Consider the following 26994-nt stretch of genomic DNA (forward strand, 5'->3'; position numbering starts at 1 on the left):
AGTTTCCTATGGTTTTAAGCCAAGAGGCAGTCTGCTTATTTGAAACATACATACTCGGAGAAACCCAAGATGCAACATCTCTACCTTTTCTATACACAAAAGAAGGTTTCTTATCCAGAATTTTTGTTGAAATCTAATTATTTTCTTTTTGATGGCAAATTTTATCTCCAGGGACGTGGAGCTGCCATGGGTGCTTCCTTTGCACCCACCTATTCCAACCTTTTCATGGGTTGGTTTGAATGGCTTCACGTCTTTGGAGATCATAATCCTTTTCGTTCATATTTGATTTCTTTTCTTCGTTATATCGATAACTGTATTGGTATTTGGGAGGGGGATGAGGCAACCATGTCTAAGTTTGTAAATGTTTGTAATGCACAGGTGATGGATATTTCCTTTACTTTTGAGACACATCCTGAAACTATTTCTTTCCTTGATGTCAATTTTTCGATTCGTGAAGGGGTGATACATTGTGATTTGTATAGGAAACCTATTACCCGTAATACACTGTTACACTCTAGGAGTGCCCACCCTGCCAGCTGTTTGAGGGGTATCCCAGTCGGGCAGTTCCTTAGGCTACGTAGGATCTGCTCGACATGGGATGCTTTTCATCAGCAGGCTATGAGACTGTGGGATCACTTTTTGGAGGGAGGCTATTCTCCAGATATAATTAAAACAGCCTATGAGAGGGCAGTAGCTAGCAATAGAAGTGATCTTCTTAAGCCCAAACTAACAGATATTCAACCCTTGCAGGAGAATGTTATATCAAAGACACGTTTTTCTATGGTCTATAATAAGGATTCCCATCTCATTTGTAAAAGCATTTGTAAATACTGGGGAGTTTTATTACAGGATCCTATTCTAGCCCAAGTTCTGGATAAGAAACCTTCTTTTGTGTATAGAAAAGGTAGAGATGTTGCATCTTGGGTTTCTCTGAGTATGTATGTTTCAAATAAGCAGACTGCCTCTTGGCTTAAAACCATAGGAAATTACCGTTGTGGGAGAAATAGATGTAAGGCCTGTAATTTTTTTAAAGTTTAAAAAGTTTTTATTAGTACACAAACAGGTAAAGAGTTTGAGATTAAACAGTACTTTAATTGTTTGTCAAAACAGGTTATATATTTGATAACATGTTCTTGTGGCTCCCAATATGTAGGGAAAACCATACGGAATGTTTCCACACGAATCCTGGAACATGCTTCAGCTCTAGAAAGAGGAGATACAAGATCTGCAGTAGCCAAACATATCATAGAAAAACATGATGGGAGAGCACATTTTACCTTTCAAATAATTGATAGCCCAAAGTTTCAAACTAGAAGGGGAGATATAGATAGGAAACTTTCAAAGAGAGAGGTATTTTGGATTTTCAAGCTAAACTCCTTAGATGTACAAATAACTTGATACTAAAGGGGATATGAATAGGGAATGGGAATTGTCCTGTTTCTATTGAAATTAACTTTCTTCTCCTTATGTCTCATTTATCATTCTGGCTATTTTTTGTTCTCCTAGTGACTATCAATATAATAATGATTTATTATCCTTCATTACTTATATGTTTTGGTTTTATACCTTGTAATATCTTTCTTGTTATTTAAAAGGGATGGGAAGGGTTAATATGTTCTTATATGTAATTGGGGCTAATTAGTATGGGTGTTTAAAAAACCCCTTCCTCTTAGGGACTTATGATGCTTCTGAGGAAGTGGCTGAAGGCCACGAAACGCGTTAAGCGTTAGGTCCCTTGGGGTATACATGTGCTTTTTATATTGGATGGAATAAAGACTAAATTGTATTTTTTATCCTCGTGGTACTCCGCTATTTTTTCCATGTATTCTGCATTGGGGACCCTTTGGGAGTGGGTCTGCGTGCAAGCACACTTGGGCTTAGCGTTAAGTGCTCCCGTGTTTTAATTTTTGCTATTCCTGCATTTGTACTGTTCCATTAAGGCAGGGATCCCAAACTTTTACTACTCATGAGCCACACTCAGATTTAAAAAGTGTTGGTGAGCCACACAAGTATAAAAAAAGTTCTTTGAGGATGCCAAATAAGGGCTATGATTGGCTATATTGGTAGCCCCATGTGGACTGCCAGCCTACCGGAGCCTCTGATTGGAGTAAAACTGTGCTTCCAAAACTTTCTAGGTACAGGTATGGGATGCCTTATCCAGAAACCCGTTATCCAGAAGTTCAGAATTACAGAAAGGCCATCAAAAATTATTACCTTTTTCTCTGTAATAATAAAACCCAACTAAGGTATAATTAATCCTTATTGGCGGCAAAACAATCCTATTGGGTTTATTCAATATTTAAATTATTTTTAGCAGATTTAAGTTATGGAGATCCAAATTATGAAAAGATCCCTTATCCGGAAAACCCCAGGTCCCGAGCATTCTGGATAACAGGTCCAATACCTGTACTGGTAACAATGGGTGCATAAAACCCAGTAAAACACATATAACGTCTTAAAAGGTGTTGAAAACAATTAGCTATATTAGTTTGTATATTAGAACCCTCTTCTCTTTTTTGTGTCATAGTTTTGTAATTTACTTGACTCTTGAGTGCATCAAGCAAAATGATCCAAGTCATAAAGGGTTATGAATATGAAAAAGAGCACAGTCTCACTGCTAAACATATCTTACATGTCTTGATCTGATCTGAGTAGATCTCCAAGTCTATGATTTACGCATTATAAAAAAGGTTGATTGCTCCAGATCTAACTTAGAGTTGAGTTTAACCAAGGTATTAATATTGTAACCTCTCAGTGTCCTGTAAAATATGCAGTGAAATAGGACCTTTCCTAAACATTCAATAAAAACAATTTGTTTTCTAACCTGGGCCAGTTCTCCAATAGTCGCTAATACATTAGTCACGACTCCAGGGTTGGGATCTGGGTCACGCAATTTAAGAATCAGTGCCTAAAAGATAAACAATAATGAATATTAAACATTGCTCCTTACTTACAGGGTATATCCTGTTTATAAGCAAGAACTATTTTCCACTTATATTATTTGGACAAAAAGGAATTAGTTAATGTGAAGATTTACAGTTAGGTCCATAAAAATTTGGACAGAGACAGCTTTTTTTCTAATTTTGGTTCTGTACATTACCACAATGAATTTTAAATGAAACAACTCAGATGCAGTTGAAGTGGATACTTTCAGCTTTAATCCAGTGGGGTGAACAAAACGATTGCATAAAAATGTGAGGCAACTAAAGCTTTTTTTCAACACAGTCCCTTCATTTCAGGGGATCAAAAGTAATTCGACAAATTAAATAACTTAAATAAAAATGTTCATTTCTAACACTTGGTTGAAAACCCTTTCTTTGTGGAAAACTGAGATGTGTGGTTATAATAAAAATTCAAATCTTAAAAAAAAACAAAAATCAAATTAAACCATGAAAAATAAACTTGAATGCGTCAACTTTGCATTCTACTCATCTCATTATGTAATAAATATTGAACGCTCGAGTTTTGGAAACCATAATTTGAATTTGGAGGGTTTTGTGCAGAAAAAAAAATTTAAATTGGGAGAAACTTCAAACTGGAACGTTGATAAATCAACCCCTAGAAGAATCCATATTGGTTGTATTTACAGTGGCATTCCCTGCACACTCCAAAATAACACTATTATTGACCCTGGTACACTGCAGATTCTTAAAAAGAAAGTATGTTTTTACAAATGCACCCCATTATTAAAATCCAAATCATTACACTATCCACAAATTATTTACTTCCTCATAATTCACTACTTGTATCTAGAAGATAAACACTACTCAACAACAGGCTTTATTTCCACCAAAATTCAAAAATTCCAACACTGCTTAAAAGTACAAGAACCAAAGATGTGTATTATTCTATCCACAACATTTCAGACATAATAATGTGTGACAATTTTAAAATAGTAATTAAATGTGCAAAATGTGCAATAAACCTGTAACAGGATGTCAATAGGAGGCACATGGCATTAACCACATCTCTTCAATCACAAGGATGCTTGGGAGAATGAAGCCGGAAAACACTAGGGGCTTAGAAACCCAATCCGGCTCTTATACGTACACGTTTCAAATTGTGTATGTGAGAGTAACATTTTACTTGGAAATTAAACATTCATAAAATGAATGTGATATATATTTCTTTCCCTACTTTACGAGAGTGAAGAACAGGGTTCTCTGAAGCAACATGTGTGACATTCATGAAAAAATACTTTAAGTTATACTTGCACTACTGTTAGATGTACAAATAAAGAATATAAAAAAAGACCACTATAGATAATCCAGACACTGTTACCTTAAGGATAGGTTCCATATAGGGGCGTATTAGCCTTGGGGCATTTGATACCAGGTGTCCCAACATACGTGCACTTTGTTCCTTATTTCTGCCAACTCCACTATGTTCAAGTTCAGTCAAAATCTAATGAACAAATATGGTATTAGAAATGCAGTAAAATATTATAATGAAAAACTAACATGCATCAAGAGCAACATATATTTCTATAATTTCAACTTAGTTAATTAAGTGAAAGACAAACAGAAAAAAACACAGCTGAACACTGATATTTACATAAGTTATTAATGCTGGAATCTCTGAATTCTTTAAACTGTACAATGTAAATTTTTCTAGATCTTACCTAGGTCTGGATGGGCAAAAAACAGTACAGACCTGAATAAGCATCTTGCGTAAAAATGGCATGACAAATGCAGGGTTCATACTGCTCAGACGACCAATCGTGCATATTGCCAGCTCCCGTATCTCGAAAACTTCGTCATTCAAGGCAACAAAAAGAGCCTGCAAGTTTTCTGCCTGAGCCAAGTGAGTATCAAAACGCTCATCTAATGATGCCAGAACACAATATCTGATGTCAGGGTCTGGAAACAGTAGGAAAAATAAACATACACCATAAGACATATGTTGTGCATAGCTTGACTGTTCACAGCAACATGGACATTTTTTAGGGTTTATCTAGAAACCATTAGAATGATGCTACCTGGGTCTGTAATCCCAACAACTAGTAATTTGCCCAGAACATCAGCCACAACTTGAACTGCAGTTTGGCTCACATGACCATGACCACTGAGGAGTTGGATTGAGGGAGTAAGCAGACGTGAGCAGGTACGAGCAGCTTCCATGCGGATCTCCTTATGCTCACTATTTAAGAAATGGTCGGCACAGTGTCGAACAAACTGGGTCAAAGAGTGCCCTGGAAAAAAAAGATCAGTAATAAGCAGTGCACAAGGAGCAAAGGTTAATATTTGTTTTATATTAAAAAATGTATTTTAAAATATAACAAAAAATACTACAAGAACACCAATGATTTACAAAGGGTAAAACAATATCTAGCTAGCAAAAAAAACCAAAAAAAACAAAAACAGGGGCAGCAACAGTGAGTGGCACATATATGGGGTTATGTAATAACTAAGTTAGCCCAGAAGCAGCAACCAATCAGCAGGTAAAACTTACCGGTCACCTGTTTAAAAGAAAACATTTTATTGGTTGCTATAGGTTACTGCTCCTGGGCAAACTTAGCAACTTTTATTTTATATGGGGAATAGTCTTTAAGTTAAGAGTTTAACTTCAAAATCCCTTTTCTAATTTTAAAAGGGGCACAGAGAAAGAGGTTTAAAACTGCTCAATACAAAGCAGGACCTACAAATGGGGTTAGAGCTGAAAAGCCTGACAACCACTTTTGCACTCCACTTAAGTATTATACCTGATCCATTATTTGTTGGGGATAGATTTTATAAAGATTTGTACCATATACAGTCACGACCAAAATTGTTGGCACCCCAGAAAATTTTCCAGAAAATCAAGTATTTCTCACAGAAAAGTATTGCAGTAACACATGTTTTGCTATACACATGTTTATTCCCTTTGTGTGTATTGGAATAGAACAAAAAAGGGAGAAAAAAAAGCAAATTGGACGTAATGTCACACAAAACTCCAAAAATGGGCCGGACAAAATTATTGGCACCCTTAACTTAATATTTGGTTGCACACCCTTTGGAAAAAATAACCGAAACCAGTTGCTTCCTATAACCATCAATAAGCTTCTTACACCTCTCACCGGGAATTTTGGACCACTCTTCCTTTGCGAACTGCTCCAGGTCTCTCTTATTGGAAGGGCGCCTTTTCCCAACAGCAATTTTAAGATCTCTCCACAGATGTTCAATGGGATTTAGATCTGGACCCATTGCTGGCCACTTCAGAATTCTCCAGCGCTTTGTTGGCATCCATTTCTGGGTGCTTTTTGACGTATGTTTGGGGTCATTGTCCTGCTGGAAGACCCAAGATATCAGACGCAAACCCAGCTTTCTGACATGGGCTCTACAGTGCGACCCAAAATCCTTTGGTAATCCTCAGATTTCATGATGCCTTGCACACATTCAAGGCACCCAGTGCCAGAGGCAGCAAAACAACCCCAAAACATCATTGAACCTCTATCATATTTCACTGTAGGTACTGTGTTCTTTTCTTTGCAGGCCTCATTCCGTTTTCTGTAAACAGTAGAATGATGTGCTTTACAAAAAAGCTCTATCTTGGTCTCATCTGTCCACAAGACGTTTTCCCAGAAGGATTGTGGCTTACTCAAGTACATTTTGGCAAACTGTAATCTTGCTTTTTTTATGTCTCTGTGTCAGCAGTGGGGTCCTCCTGGGTCTTCTGCCATAGCATTTCATTTCATTTAAATGTTGACGGATAGTTCACGCTGACACTGATGGCTCCCTGAGCCTGAAGGACAGCTTGAATTTCTTTGGAACTTGTTTGGGGCTGCTTACCCACCATCCGGACTATCCTGTGTTGCAACCTTTCATCAATTTTTCTTTTCCGTCCACGTCCAAGAAGATTAGCTACAGTGCTATGGGTTGCAAACTTCTTGATAATGTTGCGCACTGTGGACAAAGGCAAATCTAGATCTCTGGAGATGGACTTGTAACCTTGAGATTGTTGATATTTTTCCACAATTTTGGTTCTCAAGTCCTCAGACACTTCTGTTCTTCTCTTTCTGTTGTGCATGCTTAGTGTGGCACACACAGACACACAATGCAAAGACAAAGTGAACTTCTCTCCTTTTTATCTGCTTTCAGGTGTGATTTTTATATTGCCCACACCTGTTACTTGCCCCAGGTGAGTTTAAAGGAACATCACATGTTTGAAACAATCTTATTTATCCACAATTTTGAAAGAGTGCCAATAATTTTGTCCAGCCCATTTTTGGAGTTTTGTGTGACATTATGTCCAATTTGCTTTTTTCCTCCCTTTTTTGTTCTGTTTCAATACACACTAAAGGAATAAACATGTGTATAGCTAAACATGTGTTACTGCAATACTTTTCTGTGAGAAATACTTGATTTTCTGGAAAAATTTCTGGGGTGCCAACAATTTTAGCGATGATTGTAGATTTCTTGATGCTGTGTAACCAAAACAAGGCCTATGGTATGGTTTTTGCAGCTATGAGATGCAAAGATATACGCAAAGCATATACTGATCGTTTATAATAGAATGTCAAAAGTTACCTTCAAACTCGAATGTGCCTAGTGTCCTCAGAGCAAGTGTGATACTGCCAACATCACTTATTTCTGGAATATTGGTAAGGCTAGGGGAGGACAGCTGCTGGGCTAGGCCCTTTGGCATTCCTGGGTGCCGTAAAGGTTTGTGCATTAGAACCAGTGAAAGCATTTTTAATAACCCATCTTGAATATCTTTCTTCAGTTGAGGGATATGACGACTTAAATCATACAGAACAGCAGTTAATGCAGGGCTGAAAATAAAAATAAACACCAGAAATGAAGCTATAAAAACACTGTATGACTAAAAACACACACAATAATATAGTCATATTTACCTAAGGCCCACAGACAGCATAGGTTCTAAAAGCTCCTTGATATCCTGCTGGATTGAAGGACCCATGGATCTGGCCAACATGCTGATACAGGTAAACACAGTGGCATCAACTTGAATAGACTTTTGTCTCCTGTATAAAAAGGTAATAAAATCAAGTACAGAAGCCGTAGCTCCCATAGCTCCCAACTGTTCCGATTTTCACGGGACAGTCCTCCTTTTGACCCCCAGTCCCTGAATCTTACTGAAAAGTCCCTCATTTCCCTTTGATCTCCTGCACTGAATGCTAAAAAAGATACAAATGTAATTAAAAAGTAGCTTTTGGAAGGGCCCAGAAATCTTAAGAAGTGCCACTAGCACTTAGAAACATTGTTTCTCACATTTAATTAAAAAAGTAGGCTTTTAGCAGAGAGCCAAGAAAGTTAACAAGCAACACCTGCACTGAGATACAAGTGTAACTAATAAGCTAAACAGATCTCTTGGGGGAACTGAGACTTGCAGCTAAAAGGGCAATTTCAGCTTTTTTTAACAAAACTTTAATAACACATAAAATAAGACCCCAACACCCCCAGAAATGTGTTGAAACTTTGAATAACCTGCCAAATTTTGTGAAATGGGAGTGGTATATAGGGGGTGTGGTCGAAAAAAAATTTGCTGCGCTACGCGCACCATTTCTTTTTATCCCTCTTTCCATTTTCAAAATGTTGGGAGTTATGCTTATGGTCAACATATACTAAAATTAAGTGATCTAGAGATATATAACTATTTCAACATTCAAGTCACACTACTCATATTATATTATATATTACATTTCCAAATTCTTAATACTGAGCACCCTAACACACATGTCTGTAGTGCGAGGTTTTTCTACTTTGTACACACTACTCATATTGGCACAAACACAATCACCCCTTACTGCAATGCCATGGGGCAAACAGAAGAATGCTGTACCCCATGCACCCATTTTAGACCACAGCACTGGACCTGTCCAGCATATGTTTGGACAGAAAATACATAAGGTATTTATTAAAGTATATAAACTATGGTACTTTACATTTAATGCTTATCTGTACATTAAGTTGTAATGGATCTTCCACTCTGCTTGCTGTTCCGCAGTTAAATGAAATATCCATAAACTCAAAATTAATGAAGATTACACCCTGGTAATCAGTTTATCAAGAAAAATTGGAAGGAATATCAAAGAAAATGATGTAGCCCTAGTAGCATGCACATAAATGAACTGCTAAATATGCTATATCTTTCAGACATGTAATGTTGTTGTTGTCGTCTAGTTAGCACAAGACAGACCAGGAAGTAGCTGCAAAGAAATATGTCAATACAGACTGGCTTGTGTAAGAACTATAATAGATGTAAATATTTAATATAATTACAAATGTACTTAATTGGCCAGTATAACAAAGTGCCTTTAATTTCCTAAGCAGTGAACTAATTAAAAACAACATGACTTTAAAACTGTGTTTTTAACATTATAATATAATTTGAGATGAACTTTTCAGTTAATGATTTCCAAAAGTGTACCTAGTATATTAACATGAATACTATACAGGTATGGGACCTGGGATATTTGCATAATTTGGTCCTCTAAAAATTTGGCCTACTAAATCTACAAAAAACATGTTTTAAACCCAATAGGACTGTTTTGTTTTACCTCCAATAGGGAATTGTTATATCTTAGTTAGGATTAAGTAAAAGTTACTTTTTAATTATTACAGAGAAAAATGAAATCATTTTTAAAAATTAGAAATATTAGTTTAAACATTTGTCTCAGTAATATATTAAAGGGATACTGTCATGATTTTTATGGTATACTTTTTATTTCTAATCTACACTGTTTACATAGCAAATATTTCACTCTACCATTTAAAATAGTTTTCTTGAACCAAGAATAAAATAATTTTTTTTAGTTGTAATATTGGTGTGTAGGCAGCCATCTCAGTGCATTGTGCCGAGTCTGAGCTTTTAGAAGGAACCAGCGCTACACATTAGAATTGCTTTCAGGTAACTATTGTTTCACCTACTCCCATGGTAACTGGAGGAGTCCCAAGCCAGACTTGGATTTCTTACTATTGAGTGCTATTCTGATATCTTCTGGGAGCTGCTATCTTGCTACCTTCCCATTGTTCTGCTGATCGGCTGCTTGTTTCTGTCATAATGACGTAGTCGGCTATGAGATTTTTTTATCGGATGCACTGGGGCTAGGAGTTAATGGCTGGAGCACAAGAGTTAGCAATATCTAAAATCCTTGAATGCAGCAGGCAATAATGGAAAAGGAGGGCAAATACCAAACCTGTATGACACTCCCTATCAGTAATAAAGTTATAGTTTTGGTGACAGTTCCCCTTTAAAATGGCATCTATGGAAGATAGCCTTCATGTAATTCAGAATTTTCTGGATAGCAGGTTTCCAGATAACAGATCCCATAAGTGCATACACTTATACTGTAAACAACATTTCACATAACTATAGTTGGCCTGGTCAGGTCAAATCAGGCCTTTTTTAACTTGTCTGCCATTTCTATTTCGAAGTGTTAACACTACCTTAAATTAAACATGTCAAAGACACAAATGGTTCTTTATCCCCCATCCAACACCTCTAATATCCAAGAAGGGTCTATTACTGTTAACCACTCCCGTATCACCCCCATCTTCCCAGGCCTGGTGTCTTGGGGGTTATCTTGATTGTACTCACACGCTCTTCATATTCAGTCATTAATGAAATTATGTCACTTCAACCTAAGGAGGGTTCAAATATGATCATTCATAACACAAGATGCCACCAATATTCCAGTTCTAGGTTACACACATCATTCTGACGACTGCTGGGGCCAAATTGAAAAGCATCTGTCAATACAACCCTATCTGCCCATCACCATTTGCCCTAGAGATGTATGGACATGTATGAAAGATCTGGAGGTGACAGATGGACTATTTCTCAGCAGTGCCTGAGCAAGTTTTTCTGCTGTGGTTCATATGCACATATGCCACAGACATTATGGCACTGGGACAACTGCTGTTTGCACTTGATCCCAATTTTAAAGAAGACATTTCATATCACCTTCATATTCAGTTATATGATTCATCTTTCTTCAATCTATGTAATCTTGCAGAAAAAAAACTATTTGAATGCATTTTACCTGCTAAAATCGTTTTTATATCAGAGCTGCAGAGAGATCTTCACTCCTCTGAAGCTAAACTGAAATGAGAGATGGGAGTGTCTCTTCATTCTCCCACAGGAAATGGTCACAGCACTGAATGACAGGCTGAACTCTGCTGTAGCAGGGAAACCCCTCCCACCCCCCCGCCTGTGTATCTGTTACCAGTCTGCACATAGCTGTCCTGTGCTGCTGCCTGATCTTTACAAGTTGCAGGGAGTTGTTGCAGGAGAAAATGCAAAAAAAAAACCCCTGTTTAGGTATCAAAGTACAAGTTGCAGGGAGTTGTTGCTGGAGAAAATACCAAAAAAAGCCAGTTTAGGTGTCAAAGTACAAGTTGCAGGGAGTTGTTGCAGAGAAAATGCAAAAAAAACCCAGTTTAGGTGTCAAAGTACAAGTTGCAGGGAGTTGTTGCAGGAGAGAATGCAAAAAAAAGCCAGTTTAGGTGTCAAAGTACAAGTTGCAGGGAGTTGTTGCAGGAGAAAATACCAAAAAAAAGCCAGTTTAGGTGTCAAAGTACAAGTTGCAGGGAGTTGTTGCAGGAGAAAATACCAAAAAAAAAACCAGATTAGGTGTCAAAGTACAAGTTGCAGGGAGTTGTTGCAGGAGAAAATACCAAAAAAACCCAGCTTAGGTGTCAAAGTACAAGTTGCAGAGAGTTGTTGCAGGAGAAAATGCAAAAAAAACCCAGATTAGGTGTCATAGTACAAGTTGCAGGGAGTTGTTGCAGAAAAAATGCAAAAAAAAAACCCAGCTTAGTTGTCAAAGTACAAGTTGCAGGGAGTTGTTGCAGGAGAAAATACCAAAAGAAAGCCAGTTTAGGTATCAAAGTACAAGTTGCAGGAAATTGTTGCAGGAGAAAATACCAAAAAAAAAACAGCTTAGGTATCAAAGTACAAGTTGCAGGGAGTTGTTGCAGGAGAAAATACCAAAAAACAGCCAGTTTAGGTGTCAAAGTACAAGTTGCAGGGAGTTGTTGCAGGAGAAAATACCAAAAAAAAAACAGCTTAGGTATCAAAGTACAAGTTGCAGGGAGTTGTTGCAGGAGAAAATACCAAAAAACAGCCAGTTTAGGTGTCAAAGTACAAGTTGCAGGGAGTTGTTGCAGGAGAAAATACCCCAAAAAAAGCCAGTTTAGGTGTCAAAGTACAAGTTGCAGGGAGTTGTTGCAGGAGAAAATACCCCAAAAAAAGCCAGTTTAGGTGTCAAAGTACAAGTTGCAGGGAGTTGTTGCAGGAGAAAATACCCCAAAAAAAGCCAGTTTAGGTGTCAAAGTACAAGTTGCAGGGAGTTGTTGCAGGAGAAAATACCCCAAAAAAAGCCAGTTTAGGTGTCAAAGTACAAGTTGCAGGGAGTTGTTGCAGGAGAAAATACCAAAAAAACAGCCAGTTTAAGTGTCAAAGTACAAGTTGCAGGGAGTTGCATGTAAAAAAAAAAAAACACATTTCTTTTCATTAGGTACAGTCTATAGAATAAACAGATTTGACTCCTTTAGTATGAAAAACGTTTTTTTTTTTATTTGGAAAAATATTATTTTTCAATAAAGAGATTGAAGATGCTTACTTAGCAGGATGAGTCACAGACGCTGCCAGCGAAGTGAACAGCTTTTCAGGAGGGCTGGGCAGGCCGGGAGCAGCACAAGAGAGCAGGACCCCAGCGTGACTGACGTGGGCGGGGAAATGATGTCACCAAAGTCCCCGCCCACATCTCACGCCCACTCCTCTCTCAGTGGCTGCAGCGTCTCTATGGGAAAGAAGCTAGGGCCGGCGGCCCTAGCTGAAGACAGAGACTTTCTTCTGGCCGGAAGCACTCTGGATAGGAGGGGCTTCAGCGTTTCAGCAAAGGTTTAAACAGCCTTCATGGAGAGTAGGTAGAAAATAAACTTTATTGTATTCAATTTTACTGTGTTAGCTGCTTTTTAAGATAAAGTGAAAAATTATTGTATATGTCTCCTTTAAAACCACCAGTGTTCCATTAACCTTAAAAGAACTAGAAAAATTATATTGTTCTTTTCAGAAGCAACACAAGCAGGAAAAGATTTGCACTTACTTGTGGGCAAAGTCCTTCGGAGGCAGAGCTGCTTTGACATGTTCAAGAATTTTAGGCAAATATAAACGAATTTCAGATCTAACAGCAACAGAAATAAGTCCCAATGCCTGGAATGCAACAGTACGCTCTTTTTCTTTACGCACGCAGCTCAGAAGGTGACTCATGGTGTCTGGGAGATACAGATCAGCTAAAATGACAAATGGATTTTCACCATTATTGTTATAATAGATGTCTGAGATGTAAATATGATTTAAAAGACAAAGTAGTAAAAGAAAATTACTACACCAGGTTAGGACCTGTAAATGCTGATGGCCTGAATGCAGCAAGACGTGGCAATACATTCAGAATGGTCATCTGGATTAAGGGATTCTTACTGCTTCGACACTTTAAGACCCAACGACATATCTGTTTTGAGAAAGAGATCAAATGATATGTAGTACTTGTTTTAATGCAAATTAGGGAACAGGAGAAATTAAGAAAACATTTCCAAACCTGATCAAATTTTTCCTCCACAAGTTCTCTGCATGCACGGCTTTCTACCAAGGTTGTTTTGTCGGGCATTGGGGCAGCGCCATATCCCAATATTCCCTGCTGCCCTGTGTATCCTAAAAGGCTTAACAGAGCATTGGAAGGCTGAGGTTGTACTGACTGGAAACTTGCAAATGGGGTAATATGCCGAGGCTTTAGTCCAAAGGTCATTAGGTCTTTGCAGTGCTTGTCATGTACCATTTGTTGTTGCGTGATCTCTTCCATTTCCTCTCTAAGTCGCTGTTAAATGCAGAAAAACAAAACATGAGAAAAAGAGAAAAATTAGGTAAAGCCCAGCAATAAAATATTTTTAAATAATTAAATATTTTAGTAGAACGTTACAAAGCAATTGGCATAGTGCATGACAATTAGAAAAATGTATACAAACCTTGCTTAAAAAAAATATATTGTATATGAGTATACAAAAAAGTATAGCACTCTTGGACAAAAAACCTCTCTCAAGGTAAAAAATGAGGCTTCTCTATTTCTTTTTATTATCAACACCCAGCTCTGATACCCAGTATTGCAATGTGCTCTTTCCAGTATGTATGTATGTCTCTCTTTAGGAGACCTTATTTCTTCTTTTGGTCTTAAATATCACTTATATGCAGATGACATCCAGATATATTTAAACACCCCTGCACTAACTAATGATATTCAAACCCATATTGCTAACTGCCTCCTGGCTATCTCCTCCTGGATGAACCAACGTCACCTCAAACTTTTTTTTTTTAACAATGCTGTTTATTGAGAAAAATGCATTCAGTGTACAGACATATGGATTGATGAGACGTCACCTCAAACTTAACCTAGCTAAAACAGAGCTCATGGTTTTACGCCCAAACCTAGCCCTTCTCCTCCTTTCACCATTACTATTGATGGCATGACCTTCAACCCTGTTAATTCTGCACGCTGCCTTGGGGTCAGCTCTCCTTCACTAACCATATTAATAACACTGCCAAAACCAGCCGTTTTTTCCTCTGCAATATTGCCAAGACACGCCCCTTTCTTTCACAAGTAACAGCTAAAACACTAATCCATGGCCTTATCCTTTCCGGCTTAGATTACTGCAATCTCCAACTAACTGGCATCCCAGACTCCCACCTCTCTCCCCTGAAATCAATCTTAAACTCTGCTGCCAGGATCCTCCTGCTCTCTTTGCAGAGGGAACCTGTTCAGCCTCACTTAAACTCACTAGCATGGTTGCCTGTTAGCAGAAGGATTTTGTAATCTATCCTTTGCTTAACATTCAAAGCCCTTCACTCCTCTGCTCACTCACTATATTTTTGTTACTTTAAAGCTCTTTCATTTTTTGGTGTTACTGTTCCTTTAACATCGGTAAAGAGTGTTTATGTTTTGCAAAATGTCTCGCCAATGGAACATCAGACTTCCCAGTAGCCAGTGCCGTGCGTATCACCGATCTGTGGTTATTCATGCGAGTGTGAATGAACCGACATTTTTGTGCGATGCCTCATTTTGATATTGTTTTTAAGATGTATTTTTATGGTCTTAATTTATCACTTTTATGATTGGCACATGTTTAAATGATACAGAACATTTTCTATAGTATTTTTATACTGGGATATGGAATTCTATGAATGTCCTTTCACTATTGGGGGTTCATCATGCCTATGCTTTTGTGGGGTTGTTTAGGTATATACTTTACAACACTCTGTTTTATTTTTGGGCAATGATTATTTGAAAATAGAGACTGCTTCTTTTATCTATTTATTGATTCACTGTGGTGAACTTAATGGTGATTCTCTATCTCTGTACATTTTTATGTATTTAATATTTTTATGTATTTAATACTTATTTACACCGTGATTTATGGGTGGTATTGTATATATTGTGTACATTTGATCATACCCGTGATGGGTTAATTGGTTTTGAATTTTGACTGGGTAATATAGGTATTTAAGGCTACACCTCACTTCCTATCACTATCCTGGCGATGATCCCCTGTGGATCGAAACGCGTAGATCTGGAATCTCAATAAAGCATATCTTTAAGGACTTTATACAGTGGTGTGAAAAACTATTTGCCCCCTTCCTGATTTCTTATTCTTTTGCATGTTTGTCACACTTAAATGTTTCTGCTCATCAAAAACCGTTAACTATTAGTCAAAGATAACATAATTGAACACAAAATGCAGTTTTTAAATGAAGGTTCACGTTATTAAGATAGAAAAAAAACTCCAAATCTACATGGCCCTGTGTGAAAAAGTGATTGCCCCCCTTGTTAAAAAATAACTTAACTGTGGTTTATCAATTCAATATCAATTTCTGTAGTCACCCCCAGGCCTGATTACTGCCACACCTGTTTCAATCAAGAAATCACTTAAATAGGAGCTACCTGACACAGAGAAGTAGACCAAAAGCACCTCAAAAGCTAGACATCATGCCAAGATCCAAAGAAATTCAGGAACAAATGAGAACAAAAGTAATTGAGATCTATCAGTCTGGTAAAGGTTATAAAGCCATTTCTAAAGCTTTGGGACTCCAGCAAACCACAGTGAGAGCCATTATCCACAAATGGCAAAAACATGGAACAGTGGTGAACCTTCCCAGGAGTGGCCGGCCGACCAAAATTACCCCAAGAGCGCAGAGACAACTCATCCGAGAGGCCACAAAAGACCCCAGGACAACATCTAAAGAACTGCAGGCCTCACTTGCCTCAATTAAGGTCAGTGTTCACGACTCCACCATAAGAAAGAGACTGGGCAAAAACGGCCTGCATGGCAGATTTCCAAGGCGCAAACCACTTTTAAGCAAAAAGAACATTATGGCTCGTCTCAATTTTGCTAAAAAACATCTCAATGATTGCCAAGACTTTTGGGAAAATACCTTGTGGATCGACGAGACAAAAGTTGAACTTTTTGGAAGGTGCGTGTCCCGTTACATCTGGAGTAAAAGTAACACAGCATTTCAGAAAAAGAACATCATACCAACAGTAAAATATGGTGGTGGTAGTGTGATGGTCTGGGGTTGTTTTGCTGCTTCAGGACCTGGAAGGCTTGCTGTGATAGATGGAACCATGAATTCTAATGTCTACCAAAAAATCCTGAAGGAGAATGTCCGGCCATCTGTTCGTCAACTCAAGCTGAAGCGATCTTGGGTGCTGCAGCAGGACAATGACCCAAAACAAACCAGCAAATCCACCTCTGATTGGCTGAAGAAAAACAAAATGAAGACTTTGGAGTGGCCTAGTCAAAGTCCTGACGTGAATCCTATTGAGATGTTGTGGCATGACCTTAAAAAGGCGGTTCATGCTAGAAAACCCTCAAATAAAGCTGAATTACAACAATTCTGCAAAGATGAGTGGGCCAAAATTCCTCCAGAGCGCTGTAAAAGACTCATTGCAAGTTATCGCAAACGCTTGATTGCAGTTATTGCTGCTAAGGGTGGCCCAACCAGTTATTAGGTTCAGGGGGCAATTACTTTTTCACACAGGGCCATGTAGGTTTGGATTTTTTTTCTCCCTAAATAATAAAAACCCTCATTTAAAAACTGCATTTTGTGTTTACTTGTGTTATCTTTGACTAATAGTTAAATGTGTTTGATGATCAGAAACATTTTGTGTGACAAACATGCAAAAGAATAAGAAATCAGGAAGGGGGCAAATAGTTTTTCACACCACTGTATATATATATATAAAAAGGAAAATCTTTACTGCACTGTGCAGAACAATTGCGTTACGTTTCGAGGCTCCCGCCTCTTTATCAACACAAAGCACACAAGGTATAAATAGGGGCAAGCCCATAGGTCACTCCCTCAACAGATTACTGGATACAAGTAGGGACATTCCACAATCCTACTTATAGAATACCCATAAACCAGGGTTCCCCCTTCAGAAAACAAAAGTGCATAACTTGTAACATTCCTAATATAAGCAGATTCGTAACAAAAAGAAAAAAAGGAAATCGCATAATCTTCAATATAGGATATTGATATTGGGAGTAACATATATAACTGTGTGATACATATTGACAATTTCAAAGATGACACATGTGCTTATAAACTCTTTATAACACCCTAGCCATCCCCTTTAAGAAAAATGGTTATATAATACTAGAACTAATCTCTTTTAAGCTATGCTTCCTTTTAGATAAATGCATACAGGTCATATTCTCTATTAAGCCCCTGTGGATGTAATGTCTGCAAATTATGAATCCAAAACTTTTCTCGTTTCTGGAGTTGTAGGAGTCTGTTGCCCCCCCCCCCCCTCCTTTTTATCTGCTTTCAGATTTTTATATTGCCCACACCTGTTACTTGCCCCAGGTGAGTTTAAAGGAGCATCACATGTTTGAAACAATCTTATTTGTCCACAATTTTGAAAGGGTGCCAATAATTTTGTCCAGCCCATTTTTGGAGTTTTGTGTGACATTATGTCCAATTTGCTTTTTTTCCTCCCTTTTTTGTTCTGTTCCAATACACACAAAGGGAATAAACATGTGTATAGCAAAACATGTGTTACTGCAATACTTTTCTGTGAGAAATGCTTGATTTTCTGGAAAAATTTCTGGGGTGCCAACAATTTTGGCCATGACTGTATATGTACAAATGGTATTCTGGTAATTTTTTTTACGTTCATGGGTTTTTTCTTGTATGATAGTTCCACGGTCTAAATCCCTCACATAAGACACCTCCTTATTCAACAGCTCAGATGGATATCCCCTTTGTGCAAACTTGGATGTCATCTCATCCAACCTTGTAGTCAATAGTTCACCATCCAGAATGCTTGGGACCAAGGGTTTTCCGGATAAGGGGTCTTTCTGTAATTTGGATTTCCATACCTTAAGTCTACTAAAAAATCAATAAACCATTAATCAAACCCAATAGGATTTTTCTTCCCCCAATAAGGATTAATTATATCTTAGTTGGGACCAAGTACAAGGAATTGTTTTATTATTAGAGAAAATAGTAATCAATTTTAAAAATCTGAATTATTTGATTAAAATATATATATATATATATATATATATATATATATATATATATATATAATATATATAATATATATACTTAATTTTCAATATTGTTGAATCTGATTATGCCAAAAATAGTAGAAAATGAGCCAAACTGAAGGACAGTTTTCAATAACTGAGCTATAAGTAACGAATTCCAGTCCTTACCTCTCCTTCCATACTGCTGATTCTCACCAATTCATTAATTATAAGAAGTGCTCCGTGAATACGATCATCTCTGTTCATACCTTTCTCTTTAGACAATGTCTCATCAAAACCTCTTTCTGCTTCCTCGTATGTTTGCTGTATATAAAATTATCAAAAGAATCAGTAAATTCAGTGACCAACACCTTTAGCTTTTTCAAAGAAAATAAGAGTTTATAAAACATAACTACTGTATTGTATTTGGAAATTATCTATTTGAGATAACCTCTATAGTAAAGATTATCTAATGAAAATTTAAATACTTGCCCTGTACCACAGGGGTTTTTGCAATTCCTTAGGCTCACGTTGTGTGGTTAAGATCAGACAGGCCCTCAAAGCTGCCACTGCTCCTTCACGAATAGCCTGCTTTGGGTCCCACACAGCAAAAAATATGTTGTCAAAAAATGGCTGAACTTGCTGGAAAAAAAATGTAGGGGCACTGACAGCCAGCTCCCTCAGTACTAGAACCTAGACATGGACACAGGAAACAGATATTAATATTTAATTTAATAAATGGTCCAAACCTACCATGTGACATAATAAACACTATTTATTACAATTGTTCTGCAATAAAAGGGCATACTCAGAATCACTGAACCATGCCAATTCAAACTCGCTTTCACCAAAATTACAACAATTTAGGTTAACACAAACACCATAAAAAATGTATTCTGAAACATAAAAAGTTAACTCTATGTATAAATAACAAGCATTTCAATGGTCACTGGATTTAAAGAACAAGTTAAGCTTTTTTTTCTTTAAATCTCTAAATTACTCTGTACAGCCCCCAGAATAACATACCATTTGCCCAGCATCCAGATTTATTTAATTTCTCTATTACAACCAGTTCAAGAACAGCACTTTTTGTTACTTCCTTGCCTTTTGTTTGCCTTCACAAAGCTCCGCCCCTTTTTCTTTCTTAGCACACCTTCAGTCTCCAACTATGAACTCAAAGAGGTGCCTACAGCACATGCCTGATTGATTTTAATTGGAGCAGAGGCAGTACGCATGTCCAATAGGCACCTCTTTGAGTTATTAATAGTCAGAGAGAGGAATGCTCAGAAAGCAAAAGGGGGGCAGCGTTAAAAGCTACACAATAAAGTAAGGAGAAGAACTGAAGATCAGCTGCTTGTATTAGATTAACAAAATAAATATGCATGCAGAGAGAGATGTATGTTATTCTGGGGGCTGTTTAAAGTAATTGTAAGTAATTATTTAAAATAAAAGGCTTACCCTTATCCGTTAAGGCAGGGGTCTCAAACTCGTGGCCCGCGGGCCATTTGCGGCCCTCGGTACAGTATTTTGTGGCCCGCACCAACACCTTCTCAAAAGCAATGAATGGAACGCGATTTGTATTGCGATTCAAGTGATAATGCAAGGCACGGCGGGCGGGAGCTGCTGATTGCGGAAATGACGTTATGCCATCATAACAGTTATTATGGGAAGACGTTCTGTGTGCACAATTAGCTGCTAAGGAGCTAATTGTGCACAAAGAACGTCTTCCCATAATAACTGTTATGATGGCATAACGTCATTTCCGCAATCAGCAGCTCCCGCCCGCCGTGCCTTGCATTATCCCTTGAAAGCCAATTTTTTGTCAAATCCCTTATGCGGCCCAGCCTCATCCTGACTTTGCCTCCTGCGGCCCCCAGGTAAATTGAGTTTGAGCCCCCTGCGTTAAGGTAATGTACTGGTTTACTTACATTTTATTTATTCTGGCAATATCAGGTAGATGTTTATTCTCATTTACATTTAGTTAAAATTTTTGCAATTTGAGCTTACCGCAGCATGTCTACGTCCTTCATTTCTATCTGCTCCCAGCCACTCCAGGGCACGTTTCACCTCAAATTCCACATATTCTGCAGTAAATGTGTCTCCTGCCATAGCAAGGCGCCCCATAGCTTTAGATGCCATTTCCATGACCCCAGGATCACTAGAGGGCAGCAGGTTACGCAAGTAATTGGCAAATCTGCTGATTCTGGTGGCATTTCCTCCCTCCACTCCAATAAGACTTACTGTCGTGGACATAAAAAAAATATAGAATCAATCCATTAAAATAATTTTTGCACCGTCAACTTTTGACTTTTTAAACCAAAAGTAAAACCTTTATGGCTGAAGTCGAGGTTGATAAGGAAAAGCGTGCTTTTAAAGCTTTCAGTTAAAAGGGGACAGCAGAAACTTTCATCAGGTACAAGGAAGCAAATAAAGCATGCAAAAAATCAGGCAAGCTAAAATAGAGATGGAAAGGGGTATTGCAGCTAGGAGTAAAAATAATTCAAAATTATTTTTTCATTATGTGAATAGTAAAAAAAAATAAAGCAAGAAGGGGTGGGGGGTAGGTTAGTTGATGAGAAAAGGGAAAAAGCAGAAATTTTGAACACTTATTTTTCATCTGTCTATACATCTGAGGAGCCAGCAAATTAAGGCTTCCCTTTTAATATGCCCAGTTCAAGTAATATAGCTACTGACGCATGGGTCACTCAGGAGGAAATTCAGAAGAGACTTAAACTTGTAAAGGTAAACAAAGGTCCAGGACCGGATGGTATTCATCTGAGGGTATTGCCAAACCTCATCACTTAATTTTTCTGGATTCAATGAAGTCTGGCATGGTGCAGAGAGACTGGCAAATCGCTAATGTGGTGCCGTTATTTAAAAAGGGATCCCGTTCTCAGCCTAAAAACTATAGGCCAGTTAGTCCTACATCAGTAGTAGGAAAGCATTTGGAAGGGTATTAAGGGATAGGGTACTTGAATACATTCCTAACCACAATACTATAAGTTTGTGCTAGCATGGTTTTATGCGTAACAGATCTTGTTAGACTTATTAAGTCGCCTTTTATGAGGTGATGAGCAGGAACCTCAATGCTGGAATGGCAGCTGATATCATCTACTTGGACTTTGCTAAAGCGTTTGATACTGTACCTCAAAGAAGGTTAATGATAAAACTGAGGAATAGTGGAATAGAACATAGTATTTGTAATTGGATAGAGAACTGGCTGAAGGATAGATTACAAAGAGTGGTGGTAAATGTAATATTTTCTAATTAGTTCAGTGTTGTTAGTGGAGTACCACAGGGGTCAGTCCTTGGTCCTTTGCTTTTTAACTTGTTTATTAATGACCTGGAGGTGTGCATAGAAAGTACTGTTTCTATTTTTGCGGATGACACTAAATTGTGAAAAGTTCCATGCAGGATGCTGCCACTTTGCAGAGCGATTTGACAAAATTGGAAAACTGGCCAGCAAACTGGAAAATGAGGTTTAATGTGGAAAAGTGCAAAGTTATGCATTTTGGTAGAAAAAATATGAGAGCTATCTACTAAATGATGAGGATCCTTAATGGAAAAGGATCTGGGGGTTTTTGTACATAACAAGTTGTCTAATTCCAGGCAATGTCATTCGGTGGCTACTAAAGCAAATAAAGTGCTGTCTTGTATAAAAAAAGGCATAGACTCAAGAGATGATTACATAAATTTTGCCCCTTTATAGGTCTCTGGTAAGGCCTCACCTTGAGTATGCAGTGCAGTTTTGGGCTCCGGTCCTCAAAAAGGATATTAATGAGCTGGAGAGAGTGCAGAGACGTGCAACTAAACTGGTAAAGGGGATGGAAGATTTAAGCTATGAGGTTAGACTGTTGAGGTTGGGGTTGTTTTCTCTGGAAAAAAGGCGCTTGCGAGGGGACATGATTACTCTGTACAAGTACATCAGAGGGGATTATAGGCTGATAGGGGATGTTCTTTTTTCCCCAGAAAAATGATCAGCACACCAAAGACCACCCCTTTAGATTAGAGGAAAAGAGCTTCCATTTGAAGCAGCGTAGGTGGTTTTTCACGGTGAGGGCAGTGAGGTTGTGGAATGCCCTTCCTAGTGATGTTGTAATGCAGATTCTGTTAATGTCTTTAAGAGGGGCCTTGATGAGTTCTTGAACAAGTATAGTATCCAAGACTATTAAGATGCTAATATCTACAGTTAGTATTAATGTTTGTATGTATGTGATTGTTTAGATAAGTAAGTATAGGTTTGTGTGTGCTGGGTTTATTTGGAAGGGTTGAAGTTGATGGTCTTTTTTCAACCCTATGTAACTATGTAAATATTGCAAAAGCCAGTGTCCAGCAAGACACATCTGTCAGTCCGCTGTTTTTTGTTAAATTGTTTCAAAAGCCAGAGCTAACAGGGCAGAGAACAGAAAAGGAAAAAACTGCTTTAAATAGAAATTATATATACAAATAACTTGAAAAACAATTCAAATTTGTAATTAAAGAATATGGCAAAGTGGCTTAGAATTATGTTTTCTTTTATTAGGTAAAACATTATTTTGTTTATTTGACACATCCTTCTAAAATATAATGGGAAAAAAGAGGATTTTCGGTAGGTCTTTTTTCAAGCTAACTTACTATGTTACTATGAATCCCAAGCCTTTGTGAAACCAGTGAAGTTACCCAAAATCCTAATAAGGGATTCACTTATGTGTAAGCACCCATGTGCTGAATATAGGCTAAATCTGTTCTAGGGTAAACTAAACCTGAATCTATTGAACAAAAAAACTATGCACAGAGTACTACTACTCTTTAGTACAATTTCCAGATCAAAGAGAAGGTAGAGAACCCTTACTCCCAAAATACAGAAAAGTATAAATAGTTCTCACCATCTAGATGGTCAGAATATTAAAGGAGAACTAAAGCTCAATGGAGAATACGTGGCAGTAGCACTAGGGTCCTAGGTTCAAGAAAAGCCAGGACACTTTCTGCTGTTTCTCATAGGCTTCACCCAAACTAAATTTGACATTTGAGTGACATTATTTTAACATACAATAACATTTTTGGGGAATTTTGAATACATTTGATCATGCAAATTAGGGATGTGAAGCACCCTTTTATGTTTACTCATATAATTAAAACAAATCAGAATATATCTGAATGATATATATATATATACACATATATACATATATGCATACATATATATATATATCGATTGATTGCAGAAAGCAACCCTTTTTTATGACAATGTGATTTTACAATAAAACTAGGTGCATTAACAATGACTGCTGCACTGACATTATGCATTCAGAGAAAGAGAGCCTACACCATAACAACAGGGATTTTCACATACCAATAGCAAGAATTCCGCCTTTCCGTTCGCTTACATCTGAGCTAGAGACAAACTCAAAGATGAAATGATTGAGTTCATCATAAAACTGAGTGGCTTCTTCTTGGCTCACCTGGGGTGGGGGGACACAACAATTAATGTTCTGGCAAAAATCTTACTGATGAATCAAGATAAAATATTTGAAAATAGATTTCAATATAAATCTTGTGTGCATGAATTTCCTATAAACAGTCCTTAGTATTTAAGTACAGGTATGGGACCCATTATCCACAATGCTCGAGACCTGGGGTTTTCCAGATAAGGTCTTTCCATAATTCGGATCACCTAGCTTAAGTCTGCTAATAAACCTTTTTAAGCAGTAATTAAATCCAATAAAAAAAATTTTGGCTCCAATAAGGATTCATTATATCTTAGATGGGATCAAGTATACTGTATACTGAGAGAAATAGGAACACATTTTTAAAAATGTGAATTATTTGATTAAAATGGAGCCTATGGCAGATGGCCTTTCCATAATTCAGAACTTTCTGGATAGTGGGTTTCCGGATAAGGGATGCAATACCTGTATATATTTTAAAATTAGTAATTATAGTTCTTGTCGTCTGTTGGTGTTAGCCTAATAAACAAAGTGTGATTCCCTGTATTTTCTAGTGCAAATGCTAAGAAATAATTCATGTTTCATGAACACTATGACTCACTGTGTTAAAAGACCACTTAAACTATAAGTTCTACGGAGCAGGGAACTCATTCTTCTTGTCTTTTTGACACCTAGCTCTTAATCTTTAATGCAACTGCACTTTGTATTTATTTTGTATTTATTGTTTTACAGTGTACAGAAGTAATATTATAATAAAAATATTATAAATACACATACATACAGAGTACCACCACCATTATAAACCAAAAATATTTTTTTTACATTTGAAGTCTGTCTCTTTCTCAAACACCTACATAGCACATCTGTTGTATAAACATACATATTTGTAGTATTCAACTTGAATGGATACACAGCAGTTTAGACTGAAGCAGTGTTCCTGAAGCAAGCAGAGTAATAATTTGTTTAAACGCATAGTAAACCATTTCATTTTTCAGTGTTATCAGTGCTTTACAATAGTAATTTAATATGATTACCTCAATTGTCAAAATATGGGGTTGCTGAAGTTATAACAACCAATTTTTGCTGTCAGACACCACTAGTACAGACTGAAATTACAAAATCAATTCTAGAAGTAAACTATTTACCGTATATACTCGAGTATAAGCAGAGTTTTTCAGCACGAAAAATGTGCTGAAAAACTCAGCCTCGGCTTATACTCGAGTATATATGGTAACTGCCAGAACCCAAGCAATAAGAAAGCTAAACACTGGTGAAATTCAGCGCGCGTGCACGCGCCTGTTTGTGCCAGTGAAGGCTCTGCTTAGCACGCACGGGGGGGTGCCAGTGAAGGCTCTGCTTAGCACACACGGGGGGGGGGCTGGCGGGTTTCCAGTGAAGGCTCTGCTTAGCACGCGCGGGGGGGGGGTGCCAGTGAAGGCTCTGCTTAGCACACACGGGGGGGGGGGCTGGCGGGTTTCCAGTGAAGGCTCTGCTTAGCACGCGGGAGGGGGGGTGCCAGTGAAGGCTCTGCTTAGCACGCGGGGGGGGGGCTGGTGGGTTTCCAGTGAAGGCTCTGCTTAGCACGCACGGGGGGTGCCAGTGAAGGCTCTGCTTAGCATGAACGGGGGGGGGGGGACTGGCGTGTTCCAGTGAAGGCTCTGCTTAGCACGCATGGGGGGGTGCCAGTGAAGGCTCAAGGGTGTAGCTGTGTAGCAGTGATTTTTAAACTGTGGGGTTGTCCCTAGGAGGACACAGCATCTTGGCTGGGGGTCCAGATTGAAGGCCAGTTAGGGATGGATTTAAATGAAAAGCCTCTTCGAGATTCCAGCCAAAATGTTTTTGGCCAAGGTTTGACAAGATATCCGGTCAGTTGTATGAATATTCTGCCACTCATGCATGTGTATTCCAGCCTGGCTCTGGTCTGTGCTCTCACTGGGTTCTCCGGTGGATACTTCTCTCTCATGCCCGTTGTCACTGAAGATTTAGTGGGGATCAAGCAGCTGGCGAATGCTTATGGGATCATTATCTGCGCTAATTGAATTTCAGCACTTTTGGGACCACCTTTTGCAGGTATTTACTAATGTATTTAGAGGAAGCATCTGTAAGGAGTAACAACTGATCACCATTAATTGTTCATAGGTTGCTCTGCAGTTAATGCATCTGATTTTGATTATTCAGGGAAATCTTAGACTAGTTCTATGAGCTCTTAAGTATTTTAATTCATAAACATTCAGATATAAGAGGCAGTCACTGCTAAGAATGCAGCTAGCATTCATGGGGACTTCATAGGGACACTTTGCCCAAAGCATGGCAAGTACTTGATACTTAGTATGGCTGCTTCCTTAGCTTTCCCAAAGTTGCTTTTGTCTGCTGCTGTTGCATTTTTCTTTCTTTTTCCTTTTCTTTTTTATCAGTAGTGTTGTAACTCTTCAAGGCAGGAGGGTGAAAGGGTCCTCCATCCACCTTTCCCTAATCTGCAGCTGCCAACATGATATATTTATGAAGAGTTCACAGGGGGTCACGCTGAGTGTCCTTTTATTATTTATTTGATTATTGAAACTTAGTAGTAGCGGCAACATTTCCCACCCTAGACTTATACTCGAGTCAATAAGTTTTTCCATTTTTTTCAGGTAAAATTAGGTACCTCGGCTTATATTCGGATTGGCTTATACTCGAGTATATACGGTAAATGGCTTTGACTGTATCTTGAGTTTCACAAACAGACAGGTAGAACAAATCAGCATTATCACCAGCATAAAAGACCTGGTCTTATGTGTTAATAGCAAAAAAGTACAGTGTCAGTGCCATCCATGCACTGCCTATTGCAATATAAATGCAAATTTATGTTTAAACATAAAAAGAAGGAAAGAAAATTACTTGAGGATGCCAAATGTTAGGCACCCCGCATTGATTATAACTTCTTACCTGATACCTTGCAAACTTTAAGCAAAAAAGTTTTCACTCTACTGCACATGCGCTGACCAGGGGCTACAAAAGAATGAAGAAGATGATCCCTTTGTGGAGTACCACAAGCCGGTGCATGT

General features: G+C 38.0%; 1 protein-coding gene across 3 annotated transcripts in view; it reads right to left on the minus strand.

The window, feature by feature from the left end:
- The window catches only part of mtor (mechanistic target of rapamycin kinase), a 156248-nt gene that overhangs the window by 119482 nt on the left and 9772 nt on the right, over positions 1-26994 (minus strand). For all 3 annotated transcript variants that reach the window (XM_031905510.1, XM_031905511.1, XM_031905509.1), the window contains 13 exons: positions 23857-23965; positions 20532-20764; positions 19017-19217; positions 18714-18848; positions 13544-13819; positions 13348-13456; positions 13052-13238; positions 7835-7963; positions 7506-7750; positions 4979-5191; positions 4654-4859; positions 4282-4404; positions 2825-2908 (listed from right to left, as the gene is read on the minus strand). In XM_031905510.1, the coding sequence (XP_031761370.1) occupies positions 2825-2908; positions 4282-4404; positions 4654-4859; positions 4979-5191; positions 7506-7750; positions 7835-7963; positions 13052-13238; positions 13348-13456; positions 13544-13819; positions 18714-18848; positions 19017-19217; positions 20532-20764; positions 23857-23965 (2250 nt within the window). The remainder of the gene's footprint in view (positions 1-2824; positions 2909-4281; positions 4405-4653; positions 4860-4978; positions 5192-7505; positions 7751-7834; positions 7964-13051; positions 13239-13347; positions 13457-13543; positions 13820-18713; positions 18849-19016; positions 19218-20531; positions 20765-23856; positions 23966-26994) is intronic.

Source organism: Xenopus tropicalis, chromosome 7, assembly GCF_000004195.4.
Source record: "Xenopus tropicalis strain Nigerian chromosome 7, UCB_Xtro_10.0, whole genome shotgun sequence".
NCBI classification, from domain to species: Eukaryota; Metazoa; Chordata; class Amphibia; order Anura; family Pipidae; genus Xenopus; species Xenopus tropicalis.